Source organism: Nicotiana tomentosiformis, chromosome 4 (assembly GCF_000390325.3).
Source record: "Nicotiana tomentosiformis chromosome 4, ASM39032v3, whole genome shotgun sequence".
NCBI lineage: Eukaryota > Viridiplantae > Streptophyta > Magnoliopsida > Solanales > Solanaceae > Nicotiana > Nicotiana tomentosiformis.
This window is the reverse complement of record NC_090815.1, coordinates 74431618-74447885: the sequence shown is the minus strand read 5'-3', so window position 1 is coordinate 74447885 and position 16268 is coordinate 74431618. Positions and strand designations below refer to the sequence as shown.

Sequence of the window (16268 nt, the reverse complement as noted above, 5' to 3'; positions counted from 1 at the left end):
GAGTCGTTCGCCTCGACAAGATTATGTACTACACTCTTATGGGATCAGGCTATTTGCCTCGGTAGTATCATACTCTTATGGGATCGGGCCGTTCGCCTCAGCAGTATCATATTTTTAAGGAATCAAGTCGTTCGCCTCAGCAGTATTATATTCTAATGGGATCGGGTCGTTTGTCTCGGCATTTCTATAAATACTCTTATGGGATCGGGTTGTTCACCTCGATAGCTTCATGAAACACTCTTATGAGATTGGGTCGTTCACCTCGGCAGCGTCATGCGCAATATTTGACAAGAAGCCATCATATCCGTAAGTTTTCATGATTTGAGTTGTGACGACCTAACTGGTGGGAACCATTTTACATATATACTCCGGTTGAGGAGGTGACCGATAATTGATAGCTTGAGTTTATTGTTCAGAGGAGGATTGTACCACGTACCTATATTTGTTTATACTATTTATTTACCCTGCCTCATATTTGTTTATTTTCTACTGTATTTGTTTTATTGGACCACTAATAAGTGTCGATGTCGAACCCTCGTCACTACTTCTCCGGGGTTAGGCTAGATACTTATTCGGTATGTGTTGATTTACGTACTCATGCTACACTTGCTGCACTTATTGTGCAGGTATATATATGTGTGGTGGTCTTTGAAGTGCAAAGGCGCGACTATTACAGGGACTTTACAGTGAGCTGCATTTCATGTTACGACCCGCAGCATACAGAGTCTCCATCTTAATTAGTTACGTTATCCTGTCTATTTTGTACTCCAGACAGATGCTGTATTGTTATTGTACTTTCTAGTAGATGCTCATGCACTTGTGACACCGAGTTTTGGGATTTTCTAGTAGATGTTCATTATTGTAGTTCATGTTATTATTATCATTTCACCTTGTAATTTATATTTTTCACGTGATTTGATAAAGAAAATTACAGGTTTCTACGAGTACCAATTTTCACTCTATTTATTTAATGGAATTTATTATTTTAAAAATAATGAAATGAGTAATTAAGTTGATAATTCACCGTTGGCTTGCCTGACGGCGACGTTAGGTACCATCACGGCCTATAGTGGATTTTGGGTCGTGACACAATGTTACATGAGTAAATTTGATCCTTTTCCCTTTCGCTTATTAGGGACGACCGGCTTAATATTCTCCTTTGCACTAAAATATAATGTATTTAATATGTAGTAAGCTAAGAGATTCACGTCTGGTTTGGAGTAGTGGAAAAAATAATTTCCACCTAAAATTTTATATTTCTAATACAATGTTTGGGTCCGACCTCCTTCTTCTTCTTCTTCTTCTTTTTTTTTTTTTACAAAATTAATACCTGCATAAGTTATATGGGAATTAGAAAGTGACAAAAATAATCATGCAATGAGTATCTTTTTAGTTAAAGAATAAATAAAAACTATGTTAAATCCAAACATTGCATATAGTTATTATTACAACAAATGAAACATCCCAACATTACTAATCTTTATATTCATACATTGTTATATTCTGCATTTCTAATTGCCCGTTGATCCAGATAGGTTTTCCAATTCACGGTTAGAAATGTAATTATCTTAAAGTAACAAAATGCATGTTTGCCCTAGTTTTCGTTGAGAAGAGGGAGGTATAAGGAATATGACACATTTTTATTGATATAATTTAATTTTAACATTTCTAATTACCCTTATTGACATGTTTTTCTAGCCACATAAATGCATGGCATGAATAAGACGATAAGCTAAAAAAGAAAGTTTCTTAAATGCTCTATCCAATTAAACATCGCCCATAAGTTGAAACGGAAGGGGTACACTCAGACCTCTTTATAACAGTTACTCTACGTAACAACATTTCAATGTAGCATGTAATTTTCCTTTGAAACTAATTATTTATATTACATTTTACCTATAACTACAAAAACCATTATAACTTCTTATAAAATATCTCTCTATAACATTCTTACTCTTTTTTATATGTTTCTATTATTTTATAAAAATTATATTATATTGGAGACATAAAATTTGGTAAATTTTGTAAGTTCCAACAAAGAATTTGGAATGTCAAAAACTCTTGTGAACTTGGAACATGAGAAATTGAAAGATGAAAGTTGGCGACTTTTTCCATTTTTGAGATTTTAAGTTCATATATTTTTTAATCTTCCATAATATAAAAACTTAAAAAAGTAATTTTTGGGTGATTTTTGTCTTTAACAACCAAATAAAATCTGAAAATCAAATGATAATATAGGAATAGCCAACCGCTATACAGACAAAAAAAATTCAGATAAACACGGTTGTTATATAAAATTTGATTGTATGTGATTTACGATTTCTCTGGTACCACAAGATGATAAAATTACGTGCAGTAATAAGTGTCAAGTTTCATAACCTAAGCTCCAACTTCGTCAATTGTGGAACCCAAAAATGGGAGGTCCAGATTCAACTCATCTTGGATTTGTGTTAACTGACTAAAAGGTTTGGGTACCAAAACTTGAAAACATAACGATTTTGTGGCTCATGTAAATATTTTCTAGTTATATGATTCTGTTTACATGAAGAGTAAAAAATGACTTAGGATATCGTACAAAATCACTCTTTTTTACTTAAATTATAACGGGTAATAGGAAATTTTTCGTTAAACTTTGACAATCCAACATTAAGTACCCTTCTTTATGCGGAGAAGATTTTAATGCCTATTAGAATTATTTTTTGGTTATATGACTCTTTCTATACGAGATTGGGTAAGATGTGCATGATATTGATAAACAAAATACAAGAGATTGTAGGATTATTTTCTTCTATTTAAATAGTAAATCCTAATAATGTGGAAAAAGAAAAGAGAAAAGAAAAACATCGAGCACCTTTCAACAAAAAGCCAAAATGATTTTGTGCATTAAAGTGTGTGATGGTCAACTCACTTACGTGAGGAAGAGGAAACTGTCTATTTTCTCTATCAAAATCAAAAGCAGAGGCTAACAACCCTTCTTTCAATCACCACATACCGCACCATCAATGCTCAATCTCTCATCCTTCCCCATTTCGATGGGAAAAGGGTAAAAGCGTGTTTATCTAACAATCTCTCATCCCCCCAAATCTCTTTTTCAAAGAGGTTTTTTGGGTTTGGATGTTTTCAAAATTTTCAATCACTATTCAGATTGATGATTCACTGAAGGGCTCTACCTATTCATACTTCTTCTATCAATGGTACTCTCTCTTTCTCTCTCTCGCTATCTGTATTCATAGTTTTTGCGGGCCGCTACACATATTAATTATCCTTCTGATTTAGATATTTAGAAACTATCCGAGATAAACGGTAAGCTGTAATTTTTTTCTTTAATTCATTGGCCTAGTAATCTTTGAATAAAAAACATTAGGTGGGCAGAATTATGTGTTGGTAGTAAGTAAAGATAGCGGTTGCTAGGAGGTAGCAATTAGTCTTTGGAACAGTCGAGGTGCCCTAAACTGATCCGGACACTAGCATCATCACCAAAAAATGTTAAAACAAAAATTTGTTGTTTAGCAAAAAGAATGGAACTTAGGATGTTAGTTTTCTCTCTTTGTGTTTGAGTTAATTATGTTTATCTTACTTTTCTTAAACAATGAAATGTCCATTCTCAATGTAAACTGTAAACTAAGATTAACAGTTGCCCCCTGAAAGTGAATCTAAGAGTCTATTTTCCTATAGAGACATAATGAATGGTTCAATTCCCATGAAGATAAAGAGTTAGTACCGCTGGCTTTCAAGTTTGCTTTATTTTTTCCCTTTTCGTAGGTGGTTGTGTTAGTGGAGGACATAGTTCAATAGTATCAACAATCTTACTTTTTTACCTTTTTATACGGTTATGTGGGAGATGTAATTGGCTGTACAAGATCTCTCTTCACTCATTGGCTTTTTGTCTTCCTTTTAAAAAACCACCAACCATGCAATTGGCCACTGGATCCACTTAATTTGTACATGAACCGTGTTTTTATTGCATGGGTGCCTGAGTTGTTAAAAAATAATGGTAACAAATCATTGCAAGGCCCGAAATGACTTCTTCTTACATTCTTTTCCCTGGAAAAATTTACTAATGTCAAATAATTAAGTTAATAAATTATTTCTTTCTAGCTTTATTGTAAGTTTTGCTATTTTATTTGATTTTTACTCTTGAAACAACTAAAGGAAGTGCCAACTTAAGTTGAAAGTTCTTCCTAATCAAGTTCTATTATAGCCTTCCTCAGAAATAGGTAGGTGGGATTAGATTCATGTTAGTGACATTGAAATTAGAAATGCTTCAAAGTTCAAATAGATGGAATATGATAAATTTATTTGGGAAGAGTACCTATTGCACATGGTTATGTATTACAACAAGACATCTTTTTTGACAATAACCATGTGAAGATGTTCTTTAGGTAAAGTAAAACAAAGCAAAATTCGTTTTTGAGCAGTCAAGGTTGAAGTTATAGCTGACCCAATTAAAAGTGCACTTTGTTGCTTCTTGGAGGAATAGACTTGTACTCTACATTAAATTGTTACTGCACAAGTTTTTCTATAAGGTCTTGATCTTTTTATACTATTTTATTCTTTTCTAATTTTCTTCAGTTCCCTTGTCAACTTTGATCTCCTCTGGTTTATTTATAGTTTTGTTGGGGAAATATTCAGAAAGTGATCTGGATCATTAATTATGTAAAAATTTAGCAAAAGATCAACTATCTGGACGGTTTTCATGATTGAATGAATTTTTTTCCAACTGTCTTGATCATTAAGTTTTTTTCTTTCTCATTGCTAGCCATATTCTACTTTATTTCATAGTTTGACAGCGTACTTATATTTTAAGTAGGTAGCATCACTTGTTTCATGCTATTTGTAAGCTTCCACAGATGGAGTAGTTGGCTATGAGACATTTATTTATGCGACCAATTGCATTGTCATCTTAACAACTTGACAGTTTATAAAAGTTTTTTCTTCTTCAATAGAGAATGAAGTTCCAGTGAAGAAGGATATATCATGGATTGTGAGAATAAGGATTCTGAGCTCAGAAAAATTGGATCATCTCGCACAAGCAGTGCCGCTTCTTCTCTCAGGAGGCGTTCTTTGAGTTTGTCGTTTTCTCTTCGTAAGAGGCTGAATGATGATGATGATGATGATGAAATCGAATCTGTATCAGAAGCAGGAGATATCGGGGATCGAGAGCTTCAAAGCAATAGGTACAGTGGGAGTGGTAGGCTGAGATTAATTGATGAAAATGCACCAGAACATGGAGTGGTTGTACCCATTTCAGAGGAATGGTCTCGTGATCCCAATGCTATGACTAGTCTTGCTCCAGTATCCCCCTCAAAATTACCCGAGCGTAAAGAGAATGTGAGTTTCAAGATCCTTTCTCACATTTTATAATTGTTGATTAAATTGTATGTAACACGTAGTATCTCTAGTAAAAGTTGTTCTGACAAAAAGTGATCTCCGTGCAGGATGAAAAAACAGAGGTGCCATGGGTTTTGGAGTATACTTCATGCCTCTTGTTCCAAGCTGTATTTGGAATACTGGGGGTAATGTACACTATGCTTTATTTTTGAGTCCACTAAAAAATTACTTTGTCATCTATTGTTTTACTTTTGCATACTGCATTTCTTACTTCTCAACTTGAAAAGGAAGTGCGCTACTTTGTCATTGTCCTGTGCTTCTGCTTTATGTTTCATCTGCATTTGAACTTAAGCAGTAGTTTCTTACTGCTCTTCGGAATAATTTCCTATGCTTTTGCGGTGTTATTCTTTAGTAAATTGTTGTCTTCTTGTATTTCCTTATTCGTAGTTTGCTTTTACTTCCTGTTATTTCTTTCGCTTCAGTTATCCTATTATCTTACTCAGTGGCGGATTCAGAATTTCAAGTCAATGGGTGCTCCGACAATCAGCATTCTTCGTGTGAGTCTGCCTCAGCCATGAATCACAACATGTGAAATGAGAGGAGAACCAGCCTAAAGAAGGGGTTGTCACTTTACATTTAAAAGGCAAATTCATCAACTTTTTTGTTTTATTTTAGCAAAAAATAAATCTTGTGAATAATTGAAATATCAGTTAGGAAATGCACATAAACAAATTAAATAAGCCAAAAGTTCCAAATGAAAAGATTATTACTAAGCCATTCCATTTCGAGGTATTTTAGCACCCATATGTCAATCCTTCTAAACCCAATGCACTAGACGTCTATCCAATGCTATGGGTGCTTAATGAACAATTTGTATCATATAGTATTAAATAATCAATACTTATAACTATGTGGACTCATAAGCAAGCACCCATTCTTCTATACGTGGATCCGCCATTGATCTTACTGTTGTTACTAGTTGCTGCTACTGTTTCTTTTTCATCTTTCCTTGAGCCGAGGGGTCTATCGGAAAGAGCCTCTCTACCTTCACAAGGTAGGGGTAAGGTCAGCTTATTTTGTTGTTGTTGTTTAGTAAATTGTTTCCGGAAAGCTTCTTGTATATTCTATTGGTCTAAGTGAATTTCTTTCTTGTATTCATTTTTTCTGAGACAAAATTTGTATTACCAACATGGAGGTATGATAGGGTGGTTTGAGTTGCTTTTGTTTGTTGAAGATGCCTTCATTTACTTAACGGCTGGCTTCTTTTCATTGCTGGAATCTGATTCTTGGACAAGTTAGTGTTCATTTGACTAACAATATCCTATTTTATGTCTGCTGCTCTGTAAGCTTGAGGCATTTAAAGTGTGGAAACTTTTTGCTTTGGTTTTAACAGTAGGATTATTATTCCATAGTACTTAGTTTTGTCTTTTGCAGGAACTCAAAGTAACGAGTTTACGCAATGAAAGGTAGGGAGGATTCAGTACCTAACAAAACTCTTAAGCCTATAGCTATTTAGACCGCTTGTTGTGTTCGCTTTCTGTATGATGATATTTTTGTGTTTGCTTGGAATGCTAGAATCAGCTTGTACAGTTTTAGAAAATTGCAAAATAGCACCAGATGGCAATATAACTTTACAGGGATCTGATTATGTAATTGTCTGCAGGTTTTGTTGAGGTATGGTCTCCAAATATTGTTCGGGCCAAGAATAGTTGGTGCCACAAGTGACCACAGTTATATGTATCTGGACCTGCCTTCTAACATGGTATACCATTCTTTCTCTTCTTTTTTATGTACTTGTTTATCTGCTTTATGCAGTAGGCAAATATATACGGCTATCCCAATCGACAAGATTTAGTTAAAAGCACGAAAATTTATCTGTATTGAAAGAGATGAAAAAACTGCACTTGCTGTAATACAGCAATGCCAAAGTGAATTTCCTGGTTCTCATGTTGTTCTGACTTCTCTTTAAGCTATGAGAAATTGTTATCGGAAGGAGTTGTGAAATAAGTTCATTTCTATAAGCGGAGTGTAAGTTGGAGGGGTGCTCAGCGATTTGTTGAATCCTTGATGCATTTGCTTTTAGCATAGTGATATCATCAAACAGATTCTGCTCTGGAATAGAATGAAGCTTGACAAATCTGACACTTATTTTGATAGATTTTTTACGCTTTGCAAAGTATATTAGTAATGTTCATAGGACTGTTATCAAGCTTGCTGGATAACGTTTTCAGGGTTACCACCCCATTCTAAACTTGGATTTTATAAAACAAAGAAAAAACTGTACAAATTGGGAGGAAAGGTTTGATGGCATGAGTGTCTTATGTGAGAAAGGACTCCTACCCTTTACATTATAATGAAATGTAGCTAGTATGATGCATGAAATCTATACTATATGAAGGAGGACTATACTTTTGTATAAAATTTCATTAAAAGTACGGCCCTCCTTTTATACAATGCAGAATAAGACATTGTGAAAGACATAGTTAGTACTATATTCAGTTCTTGTAGTTTTCATATGTGAATATTCATATATAACTGAAACTCCATATGTCCTTGATCAGCAAGGTCGTGAGTTAATAAAAGCTCAAACCAGAATTGTATTTTGTTATATTGACCTCATACAATTTTCTTTTGGCTGCTAAAGGTCGGTTCGTTCTTGATGGGTTGGTTTGGTGCGGTCTTTAAAGAGGACATTTCCAGATTTTCAACTTCACTGGCCATTGGATTGTCAACTGGTTTTCTAGGAAGCCTTACAACTTTTAGTGGTTGGAACCAGAAAATGCTCGATCTTAGTGTTGAAGGCCAGTGGGTTTTTGTAGTCCTTGGCTATCTCATAGGTATTTTTTCCCTTTAATTAACTTAACTCCCCTATTAGAGGAAGCACTGTTTCCTTTTTTTAACTTATTATTATTGATATGCTATGAATTCTCGTAGGTTTATTTCTAGTTGCCTACTCATTCATATTTGGGGTTGAGACTGCCAAAGGTGTCCGTTGGCTCCACAGAAGAGCCACTATGAATTCATTAAACTGTGGCACCGACTACCATTGGAGAGTAGATAGCTACAAGCGCCATGTACTAGTTATTCTCTTTCTGCTATGCATTCTACTTCTGCTTTGGGGTATGAGTATAGGACTGGAGGTAACTAAATTCAGCAGTGGCAGCACAAAAGCGCAGTTGTGGCTGGCATGCATAGTTGGTCCATTTGGGGTGTGGATCAGGTGGTTCTTAGCACGACTGAATGGACGCGGTTTAGGAAAATCAGGCTTTCTCAAATGGGTACCTTTCGGGACTTTGATTGCCAATGTATTAGCAGCTTGTGTCATGGCAGCACTAGCCACCTTGAAGAAAGCAGTGAGTAGTCCTCTATACTATTAGCATAGCCTCTTGAAACTGAGATATTTTTCCTTTTAGAATATTAATTAATTGTCAATGCTTATTCTAATTTTGGTATAGGTTAAGACGCAGACATGTGATACTGTTGCTTCTGGTATTCAATTTGGGCTACTGGGTTGTCTAAGTACAGTTTCCACTTTCATTGCTGAATTTCATGCAATGAGAGAAAGTAAGTATCCATGGAGGGCGTATGTGTACGCTTTGTCTACAATGCTTATTTCATTCGTCTTGGGCACTCTTATATACTCCGTCTTTGTTTGGACTGAAAATTTCAGTAAAAGATCAAGTTAAGTCTGTTTATTTTTGATATGTCTGTGCTGTTGAGGTCCCAATATAGTTGTTTCCCAAGAAACAAGAAGAAATACAATTAGGGGAGTAGTACTAAATTGGGAAATGAAAATTCTCATTCTAAATATGTACAGCTGATTTCCGTAGTGCATAGTTCATGGATGTGATTTTCAAATCGCATTAGCTAACTGTTGTAATTTAGTTGTCTTACCTAGTGTTTTAAAAGGCGTGGGCGTAAGGCGGGGCGCTTTACATATGTCTCAGCGGGGAGTAAGCCCCGAGGCGCGGGGCGTACGCCCCATAGGTATTTAATTTTTAATATTTTATAAAATAATATAATGACAATTAATATTTATAAACAGGTAAAATTGCATAAAAACTGAAGAAAACTATATATATGTGTGCTCCATCCACACAAAAAACTAATCAAAACAATATATTATACGTTACTTACAAGCACAAGTAATTTGAGTCTAAAAGAATAAAATTTTCTATATGGAGGAACAAAAAGGATGATTAACCTGCAATTTGAACTTTGAATTTGCTGCTATGAAGAAAAATGTAGTTCTCTTTGTATTTGTAAAAAAAATTAAATATTCATTGCTTTTGGGAGATATTAGCAGAATAGCAGATAAGATAAAAATTTGGAAAAATTATGAATTATGGCTTAAATCAATAAAAAGGTCTTTACTTTTAAATTTAATATTTTTGAGTTCCTTTTTAAACCTTTTGAGTAATTACCAAACTCACTTTTGAGAATTTGGGTATTATATGAAGGACTAATTCAACAAATTTTGTTTTAATTTAAAAAAGTCTCTCGGGCTTACTCCTTACTAAAAAAACGCGCCCCGAACGCCCGGGCGTACGCCCTAAACGTCCGGGCGTACGTCCCGAACGCCCGGGCGTACGCCCCAAATTGCGAGGCGTACGTCCCAAATTGCGGGGCGTACGCCTCTTGAGACTTTCGCCCCACACCATCGCCCCGGGGCGTTTTTGGTACGCCTCGGCCCGGGGCTCGCCCCAAAAACGCCTTTTAAAACAGAGGTCTTACCATTAAAGGTCAATATTCAAACTCAAGTTAGCATAAATAATTACTCCTAGTACTTATCCAAACTACTTTTTGGTCTTTTCCTTTATTTTTTTTATAACTTTTGGACTCAGAGGCAGAGTTAGGATTTGAAGCTTATGAGTTCGGGATTCTAATCATTTTTAAGTTGTTGAGTTTTAAATTAATAATTTGTACATATTTAATGAATTTCATCTAACAAATATAGGGTTTGAACCAAAGCTACTGGGTTCGGCCGAACTCGTAATTCATCCTCCCAAAATCTATCTTTTTTGTTTTTTTTTTCTTTCCACTTTTTCCAGAGATTTTTTGAGTTGCCTCAGTGAGGAACACCCTCAAGTTTAAAGTAAAAATATATTAACCACAATTTCACTTAAAACAACTTTGCACCTTTTATTAGCCTGTTTGGCCCAGCTTCTCCAACGTCAAAAGCATTTTTTTCAAGAAAAATAATTTTTTTTTAAAGTTGAAGTGTTTGGCCAAGTTTTTTGAAGAAAAAAAGTACTTTTGAGCAGAAACAGAAATAGTTCTGAAAAGCAGAAAAAAATAACTTCTCCCCAAAAGCATTTAACTGAAAAATACTTTTTAGAATAACATTTAGGAGCAATTTTTAAAAGCTCTGCCAAATACTACTTGCTACTCATAAGTGCTTTTCAAATTAATTTGCCAAACATAAAGCCCGTTTGGATAAGTTTATTTTAAGTGACTTTTTAGCATAAGCCATAAGTTAGGAATATTTTTGTCATTTTAACTTAAAAATAAGTGTTTAAAAGTATTTTTTTACTTTCTCCAAACACTACAAAATAATTTAAAAGCTATTTTAATTTAAAAGTATTTAAAATAAACCAATCTAAAGGGGCTCACAAACGAGTTATTACAAAAAAAAAAATACTTTTCAAAATAAACGGATTTTAATAATCCCAAATAGCATATACGAAGTGTGGAAGTCTTGACAAGCTCTCTTTTCACTTTACGCCTTTTGTTGTCTTTCGTTAAAAAGTCACCAGTGATGCAATTGGCTATTGGGTCCACTTAATTTGGACGGGGGTGGTGTTTTCTTTTACTTATATACAACTAAAAACCAAAATATTTGAAGGGTCGTGTTTTGAAAATAATTAGTAACAAAATTAATGCAGGGTTGGAAGTGACTTAGCTAGCGTTTGGCCATAAATTTCTAAATTTGTTTTGAAAAATTTGATTTGGGTGAAGTTTGATTTGAAGATGAAAATATGTTTGGACATGATTTTTCAAAACATATTTCACTTTTTATTTGAAAAAATATGAAACATGACTTATACCCACAAGTTCTAAAAACTATCATAAATACCCAATAGTATCATTATCACAAACCATAGCCCTGAACATAAATAAGTTTGGTACAAAATTATCATTTTTATAATGAACTATATAAATTATTAATTACAATGAAATCCCATTAGAGAATTACGGCTCCTAATTAAGAAGAAAAAGTTAACTGATATGAGTGTTCAGAAAGCCATTTAGCCTACAAATCAGAAGTAAAAGTAAGATGCACAAAGGATTGAGCTGATAAGGGTGCATATTCATCAAATATTTAGTTGGTCGTAATAAATGTGGGCTCTTTTGTAAATTATAAAAGTTTAGGGTAATATTTAAAAAAATTTAAAAATGTAACGGTCATGTTTTGGCCCAAAATCAGCAATTGAGGTGATTTTGGGATTTTGAATTTTGGATTTGGGATTTTGCCAAAATGTGGGCAAAATCTATGGCCAAACATGTGTTTGCCAAATAAATCCCAAATTTATTTTGGCAAAACTCATGGCCAAACGGGTCCTTAGTTTGGAATCTTTTCCCTCAACAAAATAATAGTACATGGATATTACCCTGTCAAAGTAATAATATATGATTAATTTCAATAACAAAGTTATAGATGTTATTATATAATTAATTTTATCTAGTTTTATTACAAATTGTAGTGGTATTCACTCTAATAAATGTGGAGATGGATTAATATTGTAAAAATAAGAAGTAGTAATAAATCGCAATAAAAGAATAAATAATAATAATGTGGTTAAATTATCCTTTCCTTAAGGGGTTTGCAAAAGACAGAATTGACAACTAAAATGGAATGGAGGAATGATTATTAAAATTTCAAAATCAAGGTGAAAATAGAACAATTTAAAAAGTAAATTTCAACATGTAAAAAGAAAATTTGAATTTAAACTATATCTTATTTGATTATGTTAGATTGTTGAAACTAATTATTGAATAATAATCTTAGAGCGCAAAAGTGATTTAACTGCCTATTTGTCAATAAAGTTTTCGATTCTAATATTTGTTACCTATCAATATTTGTCAATTAAGGTCTTTTCCTTTATGTTTTTCCAGAGATATTATTCCTTTGATGTGATTAAGATTTTTTTTGGTACCGCAAAATGGTCAGATTATCATGCGCAGAAAATGTCAAGTTTCGTAGCCTAAGCTCCACCTTTTCGTTAATTGGAATACAAAAATGGGAGCTCCATATTCAACTCATCTTGGATTTGCAGCAACTCATTCAATGCTAGATACTAAAATTTGACGGTCGGACATGGAGTACCGTCTTTACTCTTTTGCAGGGCGGAACTACAATGTTAAAAGGACGACCACTTAAATATTTTTCGCTGAATATATATGTCAAATATTTATTTCTATTTAAATAAACATAACTTTGAATAACTTTGAATAACTTTGAAACTACTATACTTCCTCCATCCTTATTTAGTTGTCATGTATATTAAAGTAGTTTTTCTCAAATACTGATCTTTTTAGAAAATTAATTATTATTTTTTCAACTTCACCCTTAGCATTAATTATTATAGGATTAAAAGGTAAGTAAAATAATCAAAGATTAAAAAATTAATACGGGATAGATTAGTCAAATTATTCTTCTTATAACTCCTTCTATTTTAATTTATATGACATATTTCACTTATAGCCAACCACTTTTGGGTTGAAGATTATTCTTATTCTTTAATAGCGATATTATCAATTTAAGAAATTGTTAATTTGGTGCTATAGATTTTCGTTTTTCTTTTTCCGGGTATTGAACACAGAGTTTCTGAAAATCTGGAATATCATATTTTGGATCTTTGTTCTTGTTTTGGAACAAATCTAGAGAAAAGTTAAAAAAAAAACCATTTTTCTATCAAATCCATCCCGGCTTCATTTCTTCTTTTCTATCAAATCCATCCTAAAATTAACTTACACATGTCGTTGAGTTAGAATATTGTAAGATTCTAAATATAAGATTTCTGTGTTGTTGTTGTTGTTCTGGGGTTGGATTATTTTGTAGTTTGTTGTTGAGCTGCTGAGATCAGCATCTGGGCTTGGCTTGGATTTGGTAGTTTTGTGGTGATTTTGGTTGAAATTGGATTTGGCAATTCACAGTTGCTTGAGTTTTTGAAGCTATAGGTTTTTGAAGCTATCGTATTTCGGATCTAGAATCCAATTTTCATCGCCGAAGTTCAGTTTTTTGTATTTTCTCCTACAGCAACTTTTAATTTTTACAGGTGTAGCTTCTTCCCAATAAAAACAGACTATTTTCCGGTGTGTTTTGATTGCCGACAAGTTTCGTAAATTTCGGCGACTTCCGAACAACTTTCAGGCGGGACACAGCAGGACTTGCCAGTGCTCTTGAGCAGATCCGACACACTTCAGGAAAACTTGCTCCAGGTTCTTTCGTTCTATATCTGGTACTCGTGGTAGCAGTATTTTTATTGTATTTTTTCTGCTCGCGGGAGTTGGTACCTTCCGTTTTCCAGTTTCCCTTTGTTGTGTGAGTTAAATTGCTGACATCTTACCTCGTACTAGTTTATTTACCGTATTAGTGTGCCTGTTGTTGCAACTTGTATTCTTCTGGTTTGGTCTGTTGCCATGTGTGATAGTGATTCCCCTTACTCTACCGTAGGTAGAGTGGCTGTGGTCTGGGATGGTCGAGTGAGGTCATGTCCTCGGGGGGAACGGGGGGCGGGGCAGGAGGTAGGGCAAGGTTTAGGGGGTGGGACGGGAGGCAATGGAGGTAAAGGGAACAAGGGTGTCTGTAGGTTGAGAATTGGGTCATGGAACGTAGGTACATTGACAGGTAAATCTATAGAGTTGGTGAAGATCCTCCAGAAGAGGAGGGTCAATATAGCGTGTGTCCAGGAGACAAGGTGGGTAGGGTCGAGGGCGAGGGACGTGGACGGGTATCAACTTTGGTACTCAGGAGTCCAGAAAGGTAAGAATGGAGTGGGCATCTTAGTGGATAGGGAACTTAGAGAGTCTGTGGTTGAGGTTAGACGAGTGAATGATAGATTGATGACTATTAAGTTGGTGGTTGGAGAGTGCACCCTAAACATCGTTAGCGCCTATGCGCCGCATGTGGGCCTAGATGAGGAGGTTAAACGGCGCTTCTGGGAAGGGTTAGATGAGATTGTGCGTCAGGTTCCGCCTGCTGAGAAGCTATTTATAGGAGGGGATTTCAATGGGCATATTGGGTCGACCGCAGGTGGTTATGGCGAGGTGCATGGAGGCTTTGGTTTTGGGGAGAGGAACGGAGGAGGTACATCGTTGTTGGACTTCGCTAAGGCTTTTGGGTTAGTGATTGCGAACTCTAGCTTTCAGAAGAGGGAGGGACATTTGGTTACTTTTCAAAATGCGGTGGCGAAGACCCAGATTGACTATCTCCTCCTCAGGAGGTGTGACAGAGGGTTCTGCAAGGATTGCAAGGTGATTCCGGGTGAGATACTCGCAACGCAGCATAGGCTCTTGGTGATGGAAATTGGTATTATGTTATAGAGGAGGAAAAGGTCTACTCGAGGAAGACTGAGAATCAGGTGGGGAGCCTTAACTAAGGATAAAGCCCAAGCGTTGGATGGGCGGTTGTCGGCTATGGGAGCTTGGAAGAGCAGTGGTGACGCGAGCACTATGTGGTCAACGACAACAGACTGTATTAGGAAGGCTGTGAGAGAGGTGTTAGGGGTCTCGACGGGCATCTCTGGTAGCCACAAAGGAGACTGGTGGTGGAATGAAGTGGTCCAAGGTAAAGTGAAAGCAAAGAAGGCGGCGTACCTGAAGTTAGTGGGGAGCATAGGTGAGGAGGAGAGGCGAGTGTGCATGGATAGGTATAAGGCAGCTAGGAAGGAGGCTAAGCTGGCAGTCACAGAGGCTAAGACTGCAGCTTATGATCGTATGTACGAGGAATTGGGGGAGAAAGGTGGGGAGAAGAAGTTATTCTGGCTGGCCAAGTTGAGAGAGAGGAAGGCTCGGGATTTGGACCAAGTGAGATGCATCAAGGACGAAGATGGTAGAGTATTGATGGAAGATGCCCAGATTAAGAGTAGATGGCAGACTTACTTTCATAAACTTTTGAATGAATAAGGGGATCGGGATATTGTGCTAGGCGATTTGGAGTATTCCGAGAGTCACCGTGACTTTGGGTACTGCAGGCGTATCGAGGTTGAGGAGGTCGTGGGAGCTATGCGTAAGATGAGTAGGGGCAGAGCGACCGGGCCAGATGAGATTCCGGTGGAATTTGGGGAGAGCAGGTTTGGAGTGGTTGACTAGGTTGCTTAATATTATTTTTAAGGGGAAAAGGATGCCGGATGAGTGGAGGTGGAGTACGGTAGTTCCATTGTATAAGAACAAAGGTGATATCCAGAGTTGTAACAATTATAGGGGTATCAAATTACTGAGTCATACCATGAAAGTATGGGAGAGGGTGATTGAAGCGAGGGTGAGGATGACAGTGTCTGTATCCGACAACCAGTTTGGGTTCATGCCGGGTCGTTCGACTACAGAAGCTATACACCTTGTTAGAAGGTTGGTGGAACTATACAGAGAGAGGAAGAAGGATCTACACATGGTGTTTATTGACCTAGAGAAAGCGTATGACAAAGTTCCTAGAGAAATTCTCTGGAGATGCCTGGAGGCAAAAGGTGTGTCGGTTCCCTACATTATGGCGATTAAGGACATGTATGATGGGGCTAAGACTCGGGTTAGGACAGTAGGAGGCGACTCTGAGCATTTTTTGGTTGTAATGGGGTTACACCAAGGTTCTGCGCTCAGTCCGTTCTTATTCGCCCTGGTGATGGACGCGTTAACACACCATATTCAAGGGGATGTGCCATGGTGCATGCTATTCGCCGATGACATAGTTCTGATTGATGAGTCGCGAGCCGGTGTTAACG

At 36.0% G+C, this 16268-nt stretch overlaps 1 protein-coding gene and 1 long non-coding RNA gene across 3 annotated transcripts; one reads left to right on the top strand and one right to left on the bottom strand.

Moving 5' to 3' along the window:
* The first annotated feature begins 2923 nt into the window (after window positions 1-2923).
* On the top strand, window positions 2924-9194 carry LOC104085662 (fluoride export protein 1). 2 transcript variants are annotated; one of them, XM_070199866.1, is made up of 7 exons: window positions 2924-3194; window positions 4967-5331; window positions 5439-5516; window positions 6995-7093; window positions 7976-8168; window positions 8266-8684; window positions 8787-9194. In XM_070199866.1, exons 2-7 carry the CDS (start codon window positions 4978-4980, stop codon window positions 9015-9017), a joined length of 1374 nt encoding a protein of 457 aa, XP_070055967.1. In that variant the 5' UTR covers window positions 2924-3194; window positions 4967-4977; the 3' UTR covers window positions 9018-9194. The 2 variants fall into 2 exon arrangements, with proteins under 2 accessions (XP_070055967.1, XP_070055966.1); XM_070199865.1 differs by having other exon boundaries at window positions 4947-5331.
* LOC117275785 (uncharacterized) lies at window positions 9121-10159 on the bottom strand. The gene is made up of 2 exons (XR_004505992.2): window positions 10066-10159; window positions 9121-9225 (listed from the first exon to the last, which is right to left on the bottom strand). It is a non-coding gene; the product is annotated as an uncharacterized lncRNA (long non-coding RNA).
* Between the last annotated feature and the right edge of the window lie 6109 nt (window positions 10160-16268).